The sequence below is a fragment of the Schistocerca cancellata genome, chromosome 5 (assembly GCF_023864275.1).
Source record: "Schistocerca cancellata isolate TAMUIC-IGC-003103 chromosome 5, iqSchCanc2.1, whole genome shotgun sequence".
Classification (NCBI taxonomy): Eukaryota; Metazoa; Arthropoda; class Insecta; order Orthoptera; family Acrididae; genus Schistocerca; species Schistocerca cancellata.
Window position 1 is genome coordinate 530,841,526 of NC_064630.1, and position 18,935 is coordinate 530,860,460.

Sequence of the window (18,935 nt, forward strand, 5' to 3'; positions counted from 1 at the left end):
ATTTCCCCAGAACACAGCTCCATAAGACAATAGGGAGTGAAAATATGCTAAGTAAGTCATCACTTTCATCCTTAGGTCAATAAAATGGGAGATGCTCCCGAGCTCGAAACAAGCTGAATGGAACCACTTGATTTGCTGTAATTTAGACAGTCATGTGTGTTCGTGTGTGTGTGTGTGTGTGTGTGTGTGTGTGTGTGTGTGTGTGTGTGTGTGTTTCCAAAAGCTTGCTTATTTGTGACAGTCTTTTTGTTGTGTGTATCTGTGACTCGGCATCTCTGCTATATGGTGAGTTGCAACTTTTCTTCCCATAATATTGCTACATTCCATCCTGGATTTTCCATTGTTTGAAAAAAAATCTTGTCTGGAATTTGCAGGGTTGTGCAACATATCTAAAATATAATATCCTCAATACAATTTTGTTTTGAAATCATGATACTGCTGCAGCACAATACATAGTCATCTAAATATAAGTTTTACATTTTTCTTTACAACAGTGACACAATGCCAAGAACCTGTGCATACCTTATAAACACACAAACAAAATTGAGGTTCAGATACATCAACAATAACACAAGGTAACCAAAGTCAACCAAACACATTAAGGACACATTTTGTCAAAATGACAATGCAATGCTGACATTCCAGTTAGGAAACAGCTCGAGTTACATAACTGGAATATAATAACATTATTCGCTTAACATCATTTCTTTATTTCAGAATGCAAAACTTATCAAAATTTGGCATGTCAAGTTTCACAAAATTACTTCTTCCAGTTACAATATATTGTCAGAGTTTAGCTGCAACTAAAGGAATAACAAACAACAAGAATCATAGAGAAGTCTTATGGTATGACAATGAGCACAGATTTTCATGAATACTTTCATCCTATATAGTTTAAATTACGTAACTGCACACTGCACATGTGCAATAGTGGTGGCGTTTGTCAGCTCTTCTAATTCTAATAAAACAACAGCAGTCCTCAAAATCCATCAACTAGTAGATAATTATATGATCACAAAAGACGACTCTGCTACTAGTGCAAAATATTAGGCAATAAATTTATGTGCAACCACCAGTGATCAGTTTTATGTTAAAGCTTTTCAATCTTTGCAAACACACAGATCTTCACTACACTCTACTATCAGTGCAAATGTGCCTATCTATTATTATATTCAATGCAAACTTTTGTATTAACAACTGGCCATCATTTTAAAATAACACTGGCCATCATTATCAAAAAAAAAAAAAAAGACTTACAGCCTTACAAAATTTGTTATAAACAGAGTAGCCATATTAGAGCAGTTTACCAATGCTATACCCAACAAAACTTCATGTGCAATTCAAACTTAAGGACTTATTACTGTCACAATAAATAACATTCAAAGTCATATTGTGATGCAAAAATAATAGCAATGAAAGTAGTAGTAGTAGTAGTAGTAGTAGTAGTAGTAGTAGTAATAATGTATCCACCATTCTTAATGTAACAATGAGGACATAAAAAGCTTTTCAAACACAAGGCTCAACATAATTTCCAGGAAACAATCCTGTGATACCATCCATGACTCCTTCCCACCAACCATCATCATTTTTCTTCAGCACATATATGATCGAACTCTCTTGGAAGCTCAGTTCATCCTCTTTGTCAGCATTGTAATCATAAATGGCTACCACTGCAACAGAATAAATTTATCAAAAATGAGCAAACTCAAATCCATAGGTTACAAAATGATTAAGCCTTGAGATATAACAATAATGTTTAACATTTTGTTTCAATAAATCCTTTAACTTTACTGTTTTTACCTTTTTCAATATAATTCTTTGGTACCCATCCTGGCAAATCATCTTCATCAGGTACAATGCGGAGCCGTGCTTCCTGCTCTGGTGGAGGTGGTGGTGGCAATGGTGGTGACACATTGCCTGGTAAGTGACGAGTTGCCTGTACCTGATGTGGGTGGTGTTGATGTGGGTGTGGAAGTGTGTGATGAGCTGCGAAAGTGTATGAGCTCAAGATAATTTCCACATATAACAATAGGCATATTAGCAATGCTACTTATCCTAAAGAAGACATGTTAAGTTGCAGACAGGCACTATAAAAAGGTGCCTAAGTGCAACTTAAATATCTTCTTAGTGATAGCAATCTATCTTTCCCTACATTGTTGATATTCCTACATGGAATTTCCATTGTTTAATAGGCATATTAGTTCATTCATAGATCACAGCACTATTGTGAACATGGAGTGAGAGAACAAAATCAACAAGTGCAGTATTCTTGTAGCATCAGCAAACTTCATAGTTCTTGATGAGTTCTCTAATGTTCCAAGTAAATTATTTATGTTTGCAAAGAACAGAGGAACGTTAAGCACCAAACTTTTTGGGACACCGTATTTAAGGTTTCCTCATTTCAAGTATATTCCTATATTGCTGTTATATCGCTTGTTAATGTGGCCTCCTCAGATGTCAAGATATGACAAGATTAATGTGTGAGGAATGACTCCTACATCATATCATTTCAGTTTTCCTAGAAGAATTTTAAGATCTATACAATCAAAAATCTTGGTAAGAGCGTACAAAATGCTAACAAGGTCATTTTTTTGTTTATTTCTATCAGAATTGAGTTTCTATGGTCATAGATAACTTTCTCAATAGGTAAGCCTTTACAGAAGCCAAACTGAGCTGCTGTTAGAAGTTTATTTGACAGGAAAAGAAAATCGAAGTAAAGATATATATTTAGAACTAATTTTTGAAACTTCATACACGAGTGCAATAAACAATGAAACTAAATTAGGAAAAAAGACAGGAAAAATAGTGCACCAACAAATAGTTTACTTACGTGGTAAATGATCAGTGGATCGCTGTCCATAACCCCCAGCAGTTGCAGCACTCAGTGTGTTTGTATGTGGTTGTGGATGCACGGTGCCGACCTGTGGTGGTGGCATTGGTAATGTACTATAACCAGCACCTCTCTCACCCCTTCGTGGGTGCCCTAGAGGGTAATTTGGTGCATAATGACTAGGAACCTGCGAAGAGGAAATTACACAATTATTCCATAATTCTTCTGTCAGCTCCATAAAGAAAATGCTCTAATAATCTACATTTCACATAGTAACTACTCACACCATAAACACCTCACCAGTAATGAATTGAGTTAAATTAGATACAACACTGGCATATGAAATAAATTCTCCAAAAATAAGGGAGTCACCTACACTGATACCAGAACTAGTTTAAAATCAACAGCAGTATTAATTCAAGCATGTCCTTAATATAAACCCACACACACGCACTTACATTAAATTTACAGTTATAAATGATATGTCAAATGAAAGAGCAACTCAAACAGTTTTACCAAGAAACTTATAAATGTTCAATGTGAGCATCATTTGTTACATGGCACACATCAAGTCTATAGCCGAGTGCTGGATAGGTCGCAAGGGGCCCAATGACAGGGCTTGCTTTGCATGGCCTCCACGTTCACTCAACCTAACGCCATGTGATTTTTTCCTTTGGGGCTTCATCAAGGATCGTGTGTACATGCCTCCGCTACCAGCAGACCTCCCTGAATTAAGAAACCAGATTGAAGCAGCTGTTGCTACAATCACTGAAGAACACTTATCAACTTTCGGGAAGAACTTGGCTATAGATTTGATGTGTGCCATGTGACAAATGGTGCTCACATTGAACATTTACAAGGTTCTTGGTAAAACTGTTTGATTTGCTCTTTCATTTCTCATATCATTTATAACTGTAAGTTTAATATAATAAATATCATAAAGCGTTAAAATCCCGATATTCATTTATAAACACTCTGAGTGTGTGTGTGTGTGTGTGTGTGTGTGTGTGTGTGTGTGTGTGTGTGTTCCCCTTATTTGCTTAAAGCTGAAAGTGTTACAGTAGAAACAAAATATTATACTAATTGAGGAGAAGAATTCATGCAGCTTAATTGCAACATTACAGAAAATCAACAAGAGAAGTGGACTAAGTGGACCAGAAGAAGAATGTGCAACTTCAGTTTCTTTCTTTGGTGTAAATGATAAACACATGATGAAAAGTACTAGATGAATTAAGAAATTTGGTCACTTGACACAATGTTCGTCATATGTCATTGATCCACTTCCTTAAAAGAGATGGGCCCTGTTCTATGTATATACCACACAAGCCAGAAGCAAACTACATATATCTGAAAATAAATTTTTGTAAAGTCCCTCAAATTGGGGCACAACTTATCAGCTTCAGCTTTTCACTGACATGACAAGTCAAAGGAAAACTATGCATTAACATTTATGCTATCCTTTACTTTAATAACATGTAACTGGATTGCTTTGCTTCAGCCCTGAGAGACACAGATTGTCATAACACCTCATGATAATAAAGAACTACAAAGACTGATGGTGTCTGGCAGTTCCTCACCTATGGATCTGGATCATCAAGCTTAGTCTTACATAAATTAAGAAAGAAATAGGCAATGTACATTTTACAACAATTATCCAGCATACATCAGTTTTACAGAGGGAATCTATGGAAAACCTGAATGGGAATATCACTTTCAAATGGCAGAGCACAGCAATCAGTTGTCCTTTTCTTTCGGGTTTTATTTGGAAAATCTAGATTTTGGCTAGTGCCTAGCCACTATCAATGCACTATGTCATAGTATCGTTGCATGTCCTAGTACATCAGCCCCTGTTGTTGGGGCTTCTGTCACAGTTCGTTTAAGACTGTGAGTCTTGAACAAACTGTGACAGAAGCCCAAACAACAGGGGACTGACATACTAGGGCATGCATTGATACTGTGAAATAATGCATTGATAATGGCTAGGCACTAGTCGAAATCTAGATTTGCCCAATAAAATCTGAAAGAAAAGGATGACTGACTGCTGTGCTCTATCATTTGAAAGTCATATCACATTCGAGTGCACCCACATTACTAATGGAGGATAACTTGCTGAATGGGAATAGCAGAACAGTAACTGGAGTCCATCATATCTGGTGTATCAGACCCATGTTTCACTAAAATAATAAGGAACAACTAACTCTATGTGCCATCACTGATAATGATCTACAAGTTATTTATGTTATTGCAAACATACACTTTTAAATGCAGACTGCAAGACCAACGAAGAAACAGATGGGTAAAACAAGGGAATGATATAAAAATTGGAATAATTTTATGAGAAGAAAGGGAACTGTATGCGGACCAACACACTTTCAAATGAAGTGCAAATGTGCAATTAGAATTATTACATTATGTAATAATTGGTGACTAATAGAATTTTTACTATCACAACCATTTGGCAAGAAAATTTAAGCCCAATAAAAAAGGATCAAATGGCTTGCAGTAAAAATTTCTATCAACAACACTTTCTTCAATATGTGATACACTTTGAATACTTTAACCAAAAATTACAAATCAATAAAATCATAATAGTACAGACAAATGAATGCAATGAAACTCCTCTATCAAACTTTTCAAGGGAGTTAAAATGGTGTGAATTACAGGAAAACATAAATAGTGGGCACTTACTTTTAAGGCTGTAGCTTCAGCAATTTAAGAACTATACAGGTATTTAATTTGGAACCCTGATATTACATCACTTCTATATTTTGTGAACGTACTGGTAGTTGGTACTTTTTTTTACAAAAAACTCGAGAATTATAATTTGTTTCAGTTTCATTTTACAGTTCTATTGTCTACATCAGAACTTTGGTAAAAGTCCAAAAGCAGTTACAAGACTTGGACATATTTGTGATTTCAAACTGATGGCAAGAAGTAAATCTAACTTCAAATCATAAAACTTGCTACACCATATGCTAAAAATGATATTTTAGGAAAAGTATGCTCATACCACTCCAGCTATTTAAGCTGTGATATTAAGTCAAAATCTAACCACCACCTCAGAAATCTTTACATATTCCAGGGAAAAAATGTAAGCCATGTACAACCTGATAATGTCTCCCTGAAAATCAAAATTTATGCAATTTCTTTCTACAAAACAATAAGCCAACAATTCCCATGACTTTTTTTCCCCCCGATACATTTCGAAGCTAGTTCATATATTATCTGTAAGGCACTACTTTAGCACTTGTTTATCACTGTCAACTTTCCTTCCATTCAGACTTTTTTAACTCAACCCAGAACTTTGCTCAACAACGCAACTACGAACAACACTACACACAATACAGTTATTGTTAGGAGGCAAGGTATTGTACTGTGTTCATCATAAGAATAAACCTAATGTAAACAAACACAAACTTGATGATTGGTCAGAAGCCATAGCACACATACACTGGAGTTGTTACACTCTCAGAAATAGGTTATACTTGTGTGTTAAATATGTTATTACTAAATTATGTTAAATGAAACTTTAAGATATTCCAATGTATTAATAGCCCTCAATGTTTTTCTTAATCACACTTCAGCTATGTAATTTTTACTTAAAAAATCGTGTACAGTCACTGTCTCTATACTGCTGTGCTCTGATTGTTGCACCGTTAATAAGCAGTACAAAAATGGCTGAGGCTACTTCCTGCTCTGTAGTGAAACATGCATGTGGAACATGTTTAAACAGTGCTGACAAATAGATTTTTCTTAACATTCTTTATAAATGTCAAGATAAAAATCGGATTCAAAGTTTTCTGAGGGACTATATTTAATACAGTTGAGATACTAATACAAAGTGGATGTATAGCAGAACTGGTAGCATAGCAGATCAACAATCTGATGCAGTTCATTGATTACTGATTAGTCTCCTGTTGGTCATCCTTCCTTTTCATTCAATTTGAAATATCTACATCTTGTAAAATTCATCAACATTTATTATGAATAATGCACACCTTCTTGTTCTAATCACTTAATGCGTGCAAAATTCATTTCCATTTCAAATATAAATTCTTAATTATAAATCTTTTATGGAAAAATTGTTAATAAAGCTTGTTTAAATTATAGGAACACAACAATTTAATTTTTTTAATGTTTTATACAACAAATGAAGTCCCACATGAACCAGAGTGATAAGTGTTGTAAAAAACAATCATTTTCACAGTTTCAAGTACACCATTTAAATGCTGCATTTTAACATTTGCCTCTGTACCATTACAATATGAACCCAAAAGAATTGATTTGGAGCCAAGTTAAGGGATTTCTCGCAAGAAATAACAAGACTGTTAAGCTGCCAGACATACTGGAACAAACACATGCAGCTTTTTCACACGTCACTACCAAATGCTGGTGGGATATAGAAAGGCACGTCATAAAAGAAGAGGAGGAAAAGCGGCACCTGGGTGGCTTCATGGATTCCGCTTTTGATCAACTCATTATCAACATAGCAGATGACAGTTCCAGAAGTGAAACATATTTCTTGAATTTGGATACAGGAGGAGCTAAGAGATTACCAGACGGCTGACTCCCGGTGAAATCCCTGCAGTATCACACACAGCTCACTTAGAAAAATTACACTGTGTTTAATTTAGGAATTTTCATCACTCTTGCTTGTAATTAGAAAACTATGTTAGGTGAGAATGAGAGCATTTTATGCTTCCCGTCTGGTCATCTAAGAAGCATGTGGTCGTGCTGAAGTTCTGCTGAATATTATTTCATTCTTTTTAAAAATTAAATGACATTCAAAGTACATTGTTTCTCTGCTCCTCTCTGTTTACATTTGAACTGTAACTTCTCATATCATTGCTGTCCATGTTAAATGTGCTGGTAAAGCAGTTGTCGCACATTATCGCTCAGTTTATGTGCATGTAACACAGCATAAAATGTATCCTTATGATTGTACTTTACTGTACTGGACACAGCTTGGCTTCCGCTCTACGAGAAATGAAATCCCATGTGATTCAAGCAAATGCGGAAGAATACATGGTGTGGTTACAATAGAAGGAAACGTTCCACATAGGAAAAATATACCTAAAAACAAAGATGATGTGACTTACCAAATGAAAGTGCTGGCAGGTCGACAGACACACAAACGAACACAAACATACACACAAAATTCAAGCTTTCGCAACAAACTGTTGCCTCATCAGGAAAGAGGGAAGGAGAGGGAAAGACGAAAGGATGTGGGTTTTAAGGGAGAGGGTAAGGAGTCATTCCAGTCCCGGGAGCGGAAAGACTTACCTTAGGGGGAAAAAAGGACGGGTATACACTCGCACACACACACATATCCATCCACACATATACAGACACAAGCAGACATCATGGTGTAATGTACACATCATGTTTATTCTTATAATGAACACAGTATAGTCGCATGTATTGTTCAGACCTCTACCCATTCAGAATTTGGGAACTGAGAGACCAGGGCTCAAGAAAGTTAACTGCTTAGTGCCTGTAAGCAATACTTCAAAGCCTTCATTACAAACACAGTTTCATTAAGTGTAAATGGCAGGAAATTTATAACTGTAATAATGTAAAAGTGGATGTGAATTAACATTTCATGTAAGTTGCCAAGGAGAATTAGAATCCACCATGAGTATGGGAAAGAAAACACAGACCTAGCAGAAATTCATGTGGAGACAGTTTCCATACTGGTATTACCACATTACTGAAATGTTTGAACAGTGCTAACACAAGTATGCAAATATGTGACACACAAACTTTTTTTAAGTTCTTTGAGAGATTGTTCAAAGGTTATATGTATACGTAGTCTCACGGTGATATGATTAAAACAAATTTTTTCAAACTTCAAGCTAATCTGGTTGCAAGTTTGGAGAGCTTTCACAATTTTGGTCAACAGTTAACCCCAACACTGGGGCACATTTCTTCTTACAAATAACAAAAATGAGTCCTCCCACTTCAGACTCATGACTGTTGTCTCTCTTACCAGGTAATGAACTGACATAAATTTCAACATGACAGGTGATATTTTAAATGTCCTATGTCACCACCTTCAGAAACTGGCAGGTTTTTTTTCTTTAATAATGTTTGTCACAGAACAAATTCAACACTATTACATGTTATCAAAAAGTCTTAACCTATAATATCATCTACCTGAGGTGGTGCAACAGCTGGTGGGGTACGATATTCCCGGGATCCCTTTCCAAGGCTGCCACAAGCCCCAGGTCCCAATGTGGATCCACCACCAGGTCGTGACGTTTGTGGAGGTGTAGGTGGTTTGGTAGTTGGAGCAGGCCCAACTAATACTCCAAGAGATGAAGCACTGCCCCCACTGCCAGTAGGGCCTCGCTGCTTTGAGCGGGGAGTGATGCTTGTGCGTACTCCATGTCCTATGTCGTCTAGTGCTATATGACAAGAAGTTAGATTTTAGGTGGAAAAAAAAAAGGTACGAAATATAACACAACCAGCTGTCAAAGTAAGTTCTGCATCCATCTCACATTGAAAGCATTAGGAAACACTACTAGGAAACACTACCAATGAATAAAAAATCTTAACACTGTTACTCAATCACTTATCAACACAGAATTCACTGCGTACAAGTCTGTGCAGAAAAACAAAAAAAACTATGGTTACAACTGGATCCACTTGTTCTCATGTATCCTCTTCATATACAGTACAAATCTTGGTCTATGTTAGCCTACAAATTTAATTATTTATATAACAGTGCATCACTTGATAACAAACATACAAGGCACCAAGCAGCATAAAATCCCAAAAAAATGATGCATTTTTTATATTAATAATTAATCTGTGTCATCCAATTTTTCCTAGTAATTCACAGGCATCTTCAAATGTCCAAACAAAGTGTTGAGTATAATTTTCAGTTTCTGAAACCAGGCTTCTTGTGGGGCAGTATTACAAATGAGAGGCAGCATTACAACTTTCAATTCAAATGAAAGCAGAAGAAATATTCTGCTGAGAAGTAACTTTTCATTCAAGATATTTTAGCCCACTCATATAGCAATACAACTATTCCTCACAGACCAGTATGTGTAGAAAGATAGAAGTTATAAAGATTGAATAGTTCAGTATCTCAGTAACAGCAAAATTATTAGATGCTGAGAATTTGCACAAATTAACAAGAATTCGGTGCAGTGAATCAGCAATTTTAGTAAAATATGCTCTCATATACATGTTTTATACAGCCTAGAAACAATTTACTGACAAAAGTTCATAAGCCTAAAAGTGTATAAGAGTACATAGACTACAAGAAACCAAAAAAATTGTGGGGAACAAGTTCCCGCAATTCTATTGCAACAGCAATTACTGCAGCTGCTTAAAAATATGTTAACACAAGTAGGAAATTATTTCTGCTTATCAAGTGTGTAAAGAAACGAGTGCATATTACCTGAGCTGGCAGTAGCAAGCAAATATCTTTGTGACATAAAACGCGAAATTTCAAGCAGTAAAACATGTAAAAGTCAGTCACTCAGTTATCATACTTACGCTGAAACACAGAACTAACACAAAAGGCAAAATATTTAATTAGGACTTCTGAAACTGTTTCATCAACTAAGACCATACCATGATTCTTCCTTTGAATTGCTACACAAATGAGAGATGTTTAACACCATGCTAAATCTGCCACATAATTAAGGTTTCAGTAGGCTCAAGCTACGTAGGATAAAATGTGGCAGTCTTGTTGCCTCAAAATAGGAAACTAAACACTTATCCTGTATTTTGTTGTACATCTGTAAGCAAACTGTTGTGACTCGCCGATCTTTCAAAGTGCCGCCGCGCAGTTACGCGCGTCCTCTACATGCAGCGCTATCTGCCAGCCATGCAGCAGCAGCGCCACCTAAGCGGCCAGCCAGGCAGCAGCCGCTAGACTCGGACTCAAATTATGATTTGATTGTTAAAGTGTACACACGTCTTACTTTGTTTACTTGATCTGTGACTTTCATGTATTGTGTCGTCCTTGAAATATATTTGTTCAACTTGAAGTTATAACAATTGGCGATGAGGATGGGATGTTCGCATGCAGGTGGATACTGGTTCTGCTGCCATTATCATCAATTCTCAGACGTATCTTCAGTTGGGTTCTCCAATCCTGTAACCTGTCACTAGGCAATTATGGACTTACAATAAACAGAAGATTTCTCTCTTGGGACAATTTGATGCTGAGGTATCTTACAAATCACTCGTTCACACTGTTCCTATATTTGTGGTCGACCACAGTAATGCAGAGAATCTTTTTGGTTTCGATGCCTTTTGCGTTTTTGGGTTCTCCATAGATGACTCTGTCAATATTGTCTCTGATGCTATTCCTTATGCTCAACTTGATTCCTTGCCGACGACATTTTCGTCCCTTTTTTCTCCTGGGTTAGGCCATACAAACAACTTTGATGCTCATATCACGCTCAAACCCACTGCTCGTTTTTTCGGGCTCGGCCCATTCCTGTGGCCCTTCATGATCGGGTCAAATGGGAGCTGGACCGTCTCACTGCATCAGGAGTCTTGCTTCCTGCCAATTCCAGTGAGTGGTCCTCTCCAGTTGTTGTCATTGCTAAGCCAAATGGTGATATTCATCTCTGTGGCGATTTCAAAGCCACTGTAAATGCTCAATGCCTCATCGACACTCACCCTATGCCTCGACCTGAAGAATTGTTCACTAAACTTGCTGGAGGCCAGTATTTTTCTAAACTTGACCTGTCAGAAGCTTATTATCAACTTCCTCTCGATGCTGCTTCCTGGCAGTTCCTGGTCCTTAACATGCCTTTCGGCTTCTATCAATACCAACAATGGCCATTCGGGGTTGCCAGCGCCCCTGCTCTCTTTCAGCGATTCTTGGAACAATTATTGCTCACTGTCCCTGGGTGTATAAATTACATGGACGACATTGTTGTCACTGGCTCCACCACTGACGAACATCTTCAAAATCTCCACACACATTTTCATGTCTTACAGACTGCCGGTCTTAAGTGTAATCTTCAGAAATCAAAATTTTTTCAGGCATCTATCACGTATTTGGGATGGTATTCGTCCACTTCCGCAAACTGTCGCTGCGATCGATGCCCTTCCTCGGCCTACATCTGTTAAGGAACTGCAGGCCTTCTTGGGGAAAATAGCATACTATCACAAGTTTTTACTGTCTGCTGCTTCGGTGGCTTAGCCATTGCATCGCATGTTGCATAAAAATGTGCCTTTTCACTGGTCCACATCATGCTATGCGGCTTTCCAGAAATTGAAGACTATGCTGAAACAGGCCCCATGCCTGGCTACTTATCGACCTGGCCAACATCTTGTTCTTGCCACGGACGCCTCTCAATACGGGGTCGGTGCAGTCCTTGCGCACCGTTTTTCTGGCGGTTCTGAACAACCCATTGCTTATGGCTCCAAAACACTCACGGATGCACAACAAAAGTATTCTCAAATTGAAAAAGAAGCTTTGGCCATTATTTATGCTCTTCATAAGTTTGGTGTTTTTCTTTATGGATCCAAATTTCATCTTGTTACGGATCACAAACCACTTGTTTCCTTTTTTCATCCATCAACGTCTCACTTCCTGACAAGGCTGCACACCGCCAGCGTTGGGCTCTTTACTTGTCTCGTTTCAATTATGAGATTCATTTCCGGCTGACAGCTCAACATGCGAATGCTGATGCACTGTCTCACCTTCCCATGGGTCCTGATCTGGCATTCGATAGGGACGAACTTTTGTGATTCCACCTGGATGCTGCCGAGCAGCAGGTTGTGGACGGGTTCCCCATCACCGGGGACCAGCTGGCAGCTGCTACGAGTTCTGACCCTACCTTCTCCCGGGTTTTACGCTGTATTCAGAAGGGTTGGCCAGATCGTCCGTCCGCTAAGACTTCTGATCCGTTGCGGAACTACTACACCTTGCTTTACCGCCTCACAGCTAGGGATGGTGTTATCCTCCTTTCCACCGAAAATGCTTCGCCGCTTGTGGTGGTACCTGCGTCTTTGCATGCTTCGGTCTTGCGACTCCTTCACCAAGCGCACTGGGGTCTCTCTCGCACAAAATCTCTGGCGCACCGTCATGTGTACTGGCCCGGCATCGACTCTGAAATCGCACATATGGTCGCTGCCTGCGGCCCTTGTGCGACACAGGCCGCCGCCCCGAAGTCATCTTTAGTCACCGTGGCCTTCGCCTGAGAAGCCCTGGGAGCGTATTCATGCTGACTTCGCAGGACCTTTTCTATGTACTTATTGGCTTCTTGTTATTGACGCCTACTCTAACTTTCCTTTCATTGTCCGTTGCACGTCGCCTACCACCGCGGCAACCACCAATGCTCTAGCTCACATTTTCTCTTTGGAAGGCCTTCCCTCTACTCTTGTTACTGATAATGATCCGCAATTTGCCTCTTCCAATTTTGCGGATTTTTGTGCCCATCACGGCATCATGCATGTCACGGCCCCTCCGTTCCATCCACAGTCAAACAGTGAGGCTGAACGTCTGGTCCGCACATTTAAGGCTCAGATGAGAAAACTCCTGACTTCTTCTGCTGCTGATGATGAGCTTCTCCAATTTCTGGCTTCTTACCGTTTCACCCCCATGTGCGACCACAGCCCGGCAGAGCTCTTACGTGGCCGACAGCCTCGCACGCTACATCTTCTGCGGCCTTCCACCTCACGGCCGTGGGTGCCTTTCCTTGGCCGGTTCACCGCCGGTGACCTTGTATGGGTACGGGGATATGGCACACGCCCAAAATGGGAGTCCCGGCCGCATCTTACGACACCGTGGCCAACGCCAGTATGAAATCCAGATGGACACGGGTGTTGCAGTACGTCATTCGGACCAGCTTCAGCCCCGTGTGCCGACAACGCCTGTTCCGGATGCCGCTACACCACCTTCGGCTCTACCTGATGCTCAGGATCCTGGAATCTCTCATTACTCACCACGCAGTACTCTCACCATCACATCGGTGCCAGCACAAAAACTGACGCCACCAGGAGACGTGCCCATGCAGGAACCAGATGACCATCATCTGTCGGAGCAACTCTACTGCGTCACAGATCAAGTAAACAAAGTAAGACGTGTGTACACTTTAACAATCAAATCATAATTTGAGTCCGAGTCTAGCGGCTGCTGCCTGGCTGGCCGCTTAGGTGGCGCTGCTGCTGCATGGCTGGCAGATAGCGCTGCATGTAGAGGACGCGCGTAACTGCGCGGCGGCACTTTGAAAGATCAGCGAGTCACAACAGTTTGCTTACAGATGTACAACAAAATACAGGATAAGTGTTTAGTTTCCTATTTTGAGGCAACAAGACTGCCACATTTTATCCTACGTAGCTTGAGCCTACTGAAACCTTAATTATGTGGCAGATTTAGCATGGTGTTAAACATCTCTCATTTGTGTAGCAATTCAAAGGAATTGCAAATTGCCCACAAGTTGCACTCTAGATGAAAGTCACAGCTTCCTACAGCCAACTGCCTTGCCTCATTGCATATAGTGGTCCTCATCCAATAACTGAAAGTAAGCAGTGTTCGACTTAGGCAGTACTTGGATGGATAAACGCCTGCATTCACCACATACTGTTGGCTGCTTTCCCTCTGCCTTCCCAGCAAAAAGGGGTGAAAGGGTGGTGGCATAAAGTTGCTGGTGGCATATAGTTCCTGAATTAAATTCCAAACCTCTCTGCAGTGTCCCATGAAATGGGAGAATGTGACACAGTTGGCTCTGAGCACTATGGGACTTAACATCTATGGTCATCAGTCCACTAGAACTTAGAACTACTTAAACCTAACTAACGTAAGGACATCACACAACACCCAGTCATCACGAGGCAGAGAAAAATGTGACACAGTTGATGGTGATCCATTCGCCAAATGCGGGTGTTAAGCCTGGTGGCTCCCTTGGTGCTATTTGAGAGAAGTAGGCTGTGTGATGGCACCAGGTTTCATCCTTTCCCTTCTCTCATCATCATCATCATCATCATCATCATCATCATCATCATCATCCAACACAGTCATGAAACTACACTATACACACCACACACAGTCACCTACACTTATCACACACACTTAAAACACAAAACTGTTACACTTCATCAAGGAAAGGTGCCATTGTACTTGAAGTAAAGAAAAACCTTTCCTGTTAGGTGGTTGAGCTTGCTCTTTGGTGACTCCCATGCAACAATGTCATATGACTTTACTTTTCACCAGTGAAATATACTGCCTCAGAAAAAAAGTGAAGCATCCAGAATGGTGCAAGAAAATGAAACAAAACTTACCCCAAGGGTGTATAGTGTTATTTCACTGATTAGAAAATTGAGTGAAATTTACAAAGAACTGGCAGTATGATTCCATATATCAGTATGATGTTGCATGCGCTCTATCCTGCACACACGCACTGATTCAGGTTGGAAGGGTGGCATGAAGGCATTGTATCCTCTCCTGAGGCAAGGTGGCCCACAAATGTCATAACTAATCTTTGATATCCTGAGTACTGGCACTGGGACAGAACTGACATCTGAGCTGGTCCTACGCATTCTGCCAGGGACAGATATGGGACTAGTGCTGGCCATGGGAGTACTTCAACATGCACACAGTTCATAGAGACATATGCCATGTGCAAATGAGCACTGTCCAAGTTGAAACATGGCACCACAACAGATTAGATTAGATTAATACTTGTTCCATATATCATGAATACGACACTTCGTAATGATGTAGAACGTGTCAGGTTAATAAAAGATGTCTGTACAAGATATTACATTACACAAAATATTGCATGACAGTAATGTTTAAGTTTTTTTCCCCCTTAATTTATATCTAAAAATTCAGCCAATGAGTAGAAGGAGTTGTCATCTAGAAATTCTTTTAATTTATTTTTAAATGTTAGTTGGCTATCTGTCAGGATTTTGATGCTGTTTGGTAGGTGACCAAAGACTTTTGTGGCAGCATAATTTACCCCTTTCTGTGCCAAAGTCAGATTTAACCCTGCACAGTGAAGATCATCCTTTCTCCTGGTGTTATAGCTATGCACACTGCTATTACTTTTGAACTGGGTTGCATTATTAACTACAAATTTCATAAGTGAATATATATACTGTGAGGTTACTGTGAGGATCCCTAGATCCTTAAATACATGTCTGCAGGATGACCGTGGGTGGGCTCCAGCAATTATTCTGATTACACATTTTTGAGCAATGAATACTTTTCTACTCATCGATGAATTACCCCAGAATATTATGCCATATGAAAGCTAATTTACTAAGATTCTTATCACCAAAATTTGCAATAACCCTAATCGTATACATAGCTGAACTAAGACGTTTCAGCAGACCATCAATGTGTTGCTTCCAGTTTAACCTCTCATCAATGGACACACCTAAAAATTTTGAAAATTCTACCTTAGCTACAGACTTCTGTTCAAAGTCTATATTTATTACTGGAGTTGTGCCATTTACTGTACAGAACTGTATATACTGTGTTTTATCAAAATTTAAAGAGAGTCCGTTTGCTGAGAACAACTTAATAATTTTGTGAAAAACATCATTTACAATTACATCACTTAGTTCTTGGTTTTTGGATGTTATTACTATACTTGTATCATCAGCAAAAACAACTAACTTTGCATCTTCATCAATGTGGAATGGTAAGTCATTAATGTATATCAAGAACAGTAAAGGACCTAAGACCGAACCCTGTGGGACCCCGTACTTGATAGCCAGCCCCCCCCCCCCCCTTCCAGTTTGAGAAATCAGCTGTTGTTTTAACATTACATGAACCACTTATTTCAACTTTCTGCATTCTTCCAGTGAAGTATGAATTAAACCATTTGTGCACTACCTCACTCAAACCATAATGATTTAGCTTATCTAAAAGAATTCCATGATTTACACATGAGAAGTAACACATCAGGATGGAAGATGCCCATGACCTAGCACTGTGCTGTCAGAGCTCCCTCAATCTCTACTAGCTGTGACATGAAGTTATACCCAATGGCTCCCCAAACATGACACCAGAAATAATAACAGTGTGCCTATTCAAAACATTGGAAAAATGGGATTCCTCCGCAGATCACTGGCAAATGCAGCTGTTTGTGCTGTGTTATTAATGGCAACATACAGGTTGGGCACTAATTCCCTAGTCTGGCTCCAGCTAGTCTCTGGAAAATGGTGTGGGATTTCAAAGAGTGTTACAGGCAGTCCATTACTTGTTTTTGAATGGCAGATGCATGGATGAAGGTGCATGGATGAAGGAGTTACAGTGTGTGTAGTGTGTAGCTATTTCGATGTGGAAGAGGAAATTATTGAATCCTACCACAATAGTGAATCTAAACAGTCACAGGTGTGAGATGACAGACAGAAGAGTGCTGCACGTTATGGGTACAGCAGGTAACTACACATTTTATACTGGAAGAAAGACTGCGAAACTATTTGTAGTAATCAGCCCCTAACTGCAGGAAAAACAAGAGCTAAAATATTATCAGAATTTTACCTGAACTATTCTCGAGCTTGAGACTGCATAGACACTATATTAGAAGAAAATCATGTTTCTTTTGGAGCACTGTTTTTAACCTGCGAACTGCAGGGAACTGTGGGCATCTCAGCGCATTGGTATGACTATCTTACAATCACTTTTCAGTTACAAATATTTTAGTTTTCTTCTTAAAACAGTCAGGTTTGACAATATAGAAGCAACAATTGAATGAAAATCTACAGATAATTTGGCATCTCTTTGCGAGTTTCACCAAAAATTTATAAATAACTGGATTGCCCACTGTACCGTCAGCAAATCTGTTGCAACTGATGAAATACTGCAGACTTTTAGAGGCAACTGTGTTTGTACACTACATTCCACATAAGTGGGTGAAGTACAGTATCAAAATATACGTCCTTAGTGATGCAAATACATTTTACTCGCTAATTTCGAAGGGCACATGGCAGTTGGCTGGGCCATACCTAAAGTCAAATAAAGCTGAAGATCTAAGTTAAAACCGAGCGAGGTGGCGCAGTGGTTAGCACACTGGACTCGCATTCGGGAGGACGACGGTTCAATCCCGTCTTCGGCCATCCTGATTTAGGTTTTCCGTGATTTCCCTAAATCGCTTCAGGCAAATGCCGGGATGGTTCCTTTGAAAGGGCACGGCCGATTTCCTTCCCCATCCTTCCCTCACCCGAGCTTGCGCTCCGTCTCTAATGACCTCATTGTCGACGGGACGTTAAACACTAATCTCCTCCTCCTCTAAGTTAAAATCTTCTGTGTTGTTAGGCCATATATTTCTTCAAATGATCGACATTTTGAACTCTCTGCTCGGATCTTCTCACACTCTTGTGATGTCCACTGTAGAGAGTGGACACCACACGATCCTGAAGAATATCCCAGCAGAGGTGCCAAAATGTCTATTGTTTCAAGAAACATGCTGCAGCCTAACAATCCAGAAGATTTTAACTTCAATGACAACAGCTATGAAAGCTTGCAGACTTATAGAAGACTGATAATTCTCATGGACAGCACGAATAGGAATGTTACGACTGATACCTATTACACAAGCTATAGCCTAGCTCAGAATCCACTGGATAACAAGTTATCTGCCACCAGCACTTTTGGAAAAAGAAGGAAAAACCCTAAATTTCAGGCTAGTAACACTAAGGATATCAAAATTACACTCAATGGCTTTCAGTATGATTTCTACACACCTCTGATTGTCACACAAAAAAACCATGATTCTCCTCTCTACAATGCACGATGCAAATGCAAATGATGTCTATACTGGAAAATCAGCAGTAAATTTAGACTACAATAGAATCAATGGAGTGGTGGATACTGTGGGTTAGATGTGTGCATCTATACAACAGCCAGAATAACCCGATTATGGCCACATGCATTATTCTACCAACATCTTGATATTGCAGGACTTAATCTGATCATCATCTTTAGAAGCAACAATCCAGATAATGAAGATAGGTGACAGCTTAATCTAAAAAAAAAACCTATTGTATAGTCTTACGAATGCTCACCTAGAACTAACAGCAAAACTAACAAACCTTCCGATGGACATACAAAAATTTCTAGAAAGAGTCAGAAAAGGAGAACCAATTCTTGATAAACCCAAACCTGGAATATGTCACC

General features: G+C 39.4%; 1 protein-coding gene across 1 annotated transcript in view; it reads right to left on the reverse strand.

Annotated features, from left to right (window-relative positions):
• Nucleotides 1-686: 686 nt before the first annotated feature.
• Nucleotides 687-18,935, reverse strand: part of LOC126187975 (abl interactor 2) — a 63,062-nt gene continuing 44,813 nt past the window's right edge. The window contains exons 6-9 of the mRNA XM_049929362.1: nucleotides 8,987-9,237; nucleotides 2,831-3,017; nucleotides 1,801-1,986; nucleotides 687-1,670 (exon numbers count right to left, since the gene is read on the reverse strand). Of these exons, the coding sequence (XP_049785319.1) occupies nucleotides 1,507-1,670; nucleotides 1,801-1,986; nucleotides 2,831-3,017; nucleotides 8,987-9,237 (788 nt within the window). The 3' untranslated portion in view covers nucleotides 687-1,506. The remainder of the gene's footprint in view (nucleotides 1,671-1,800; nucleotides 1,987-2,830; nucleotides 3,018-8,986; nucleotides 9,238-18,935) is intronic.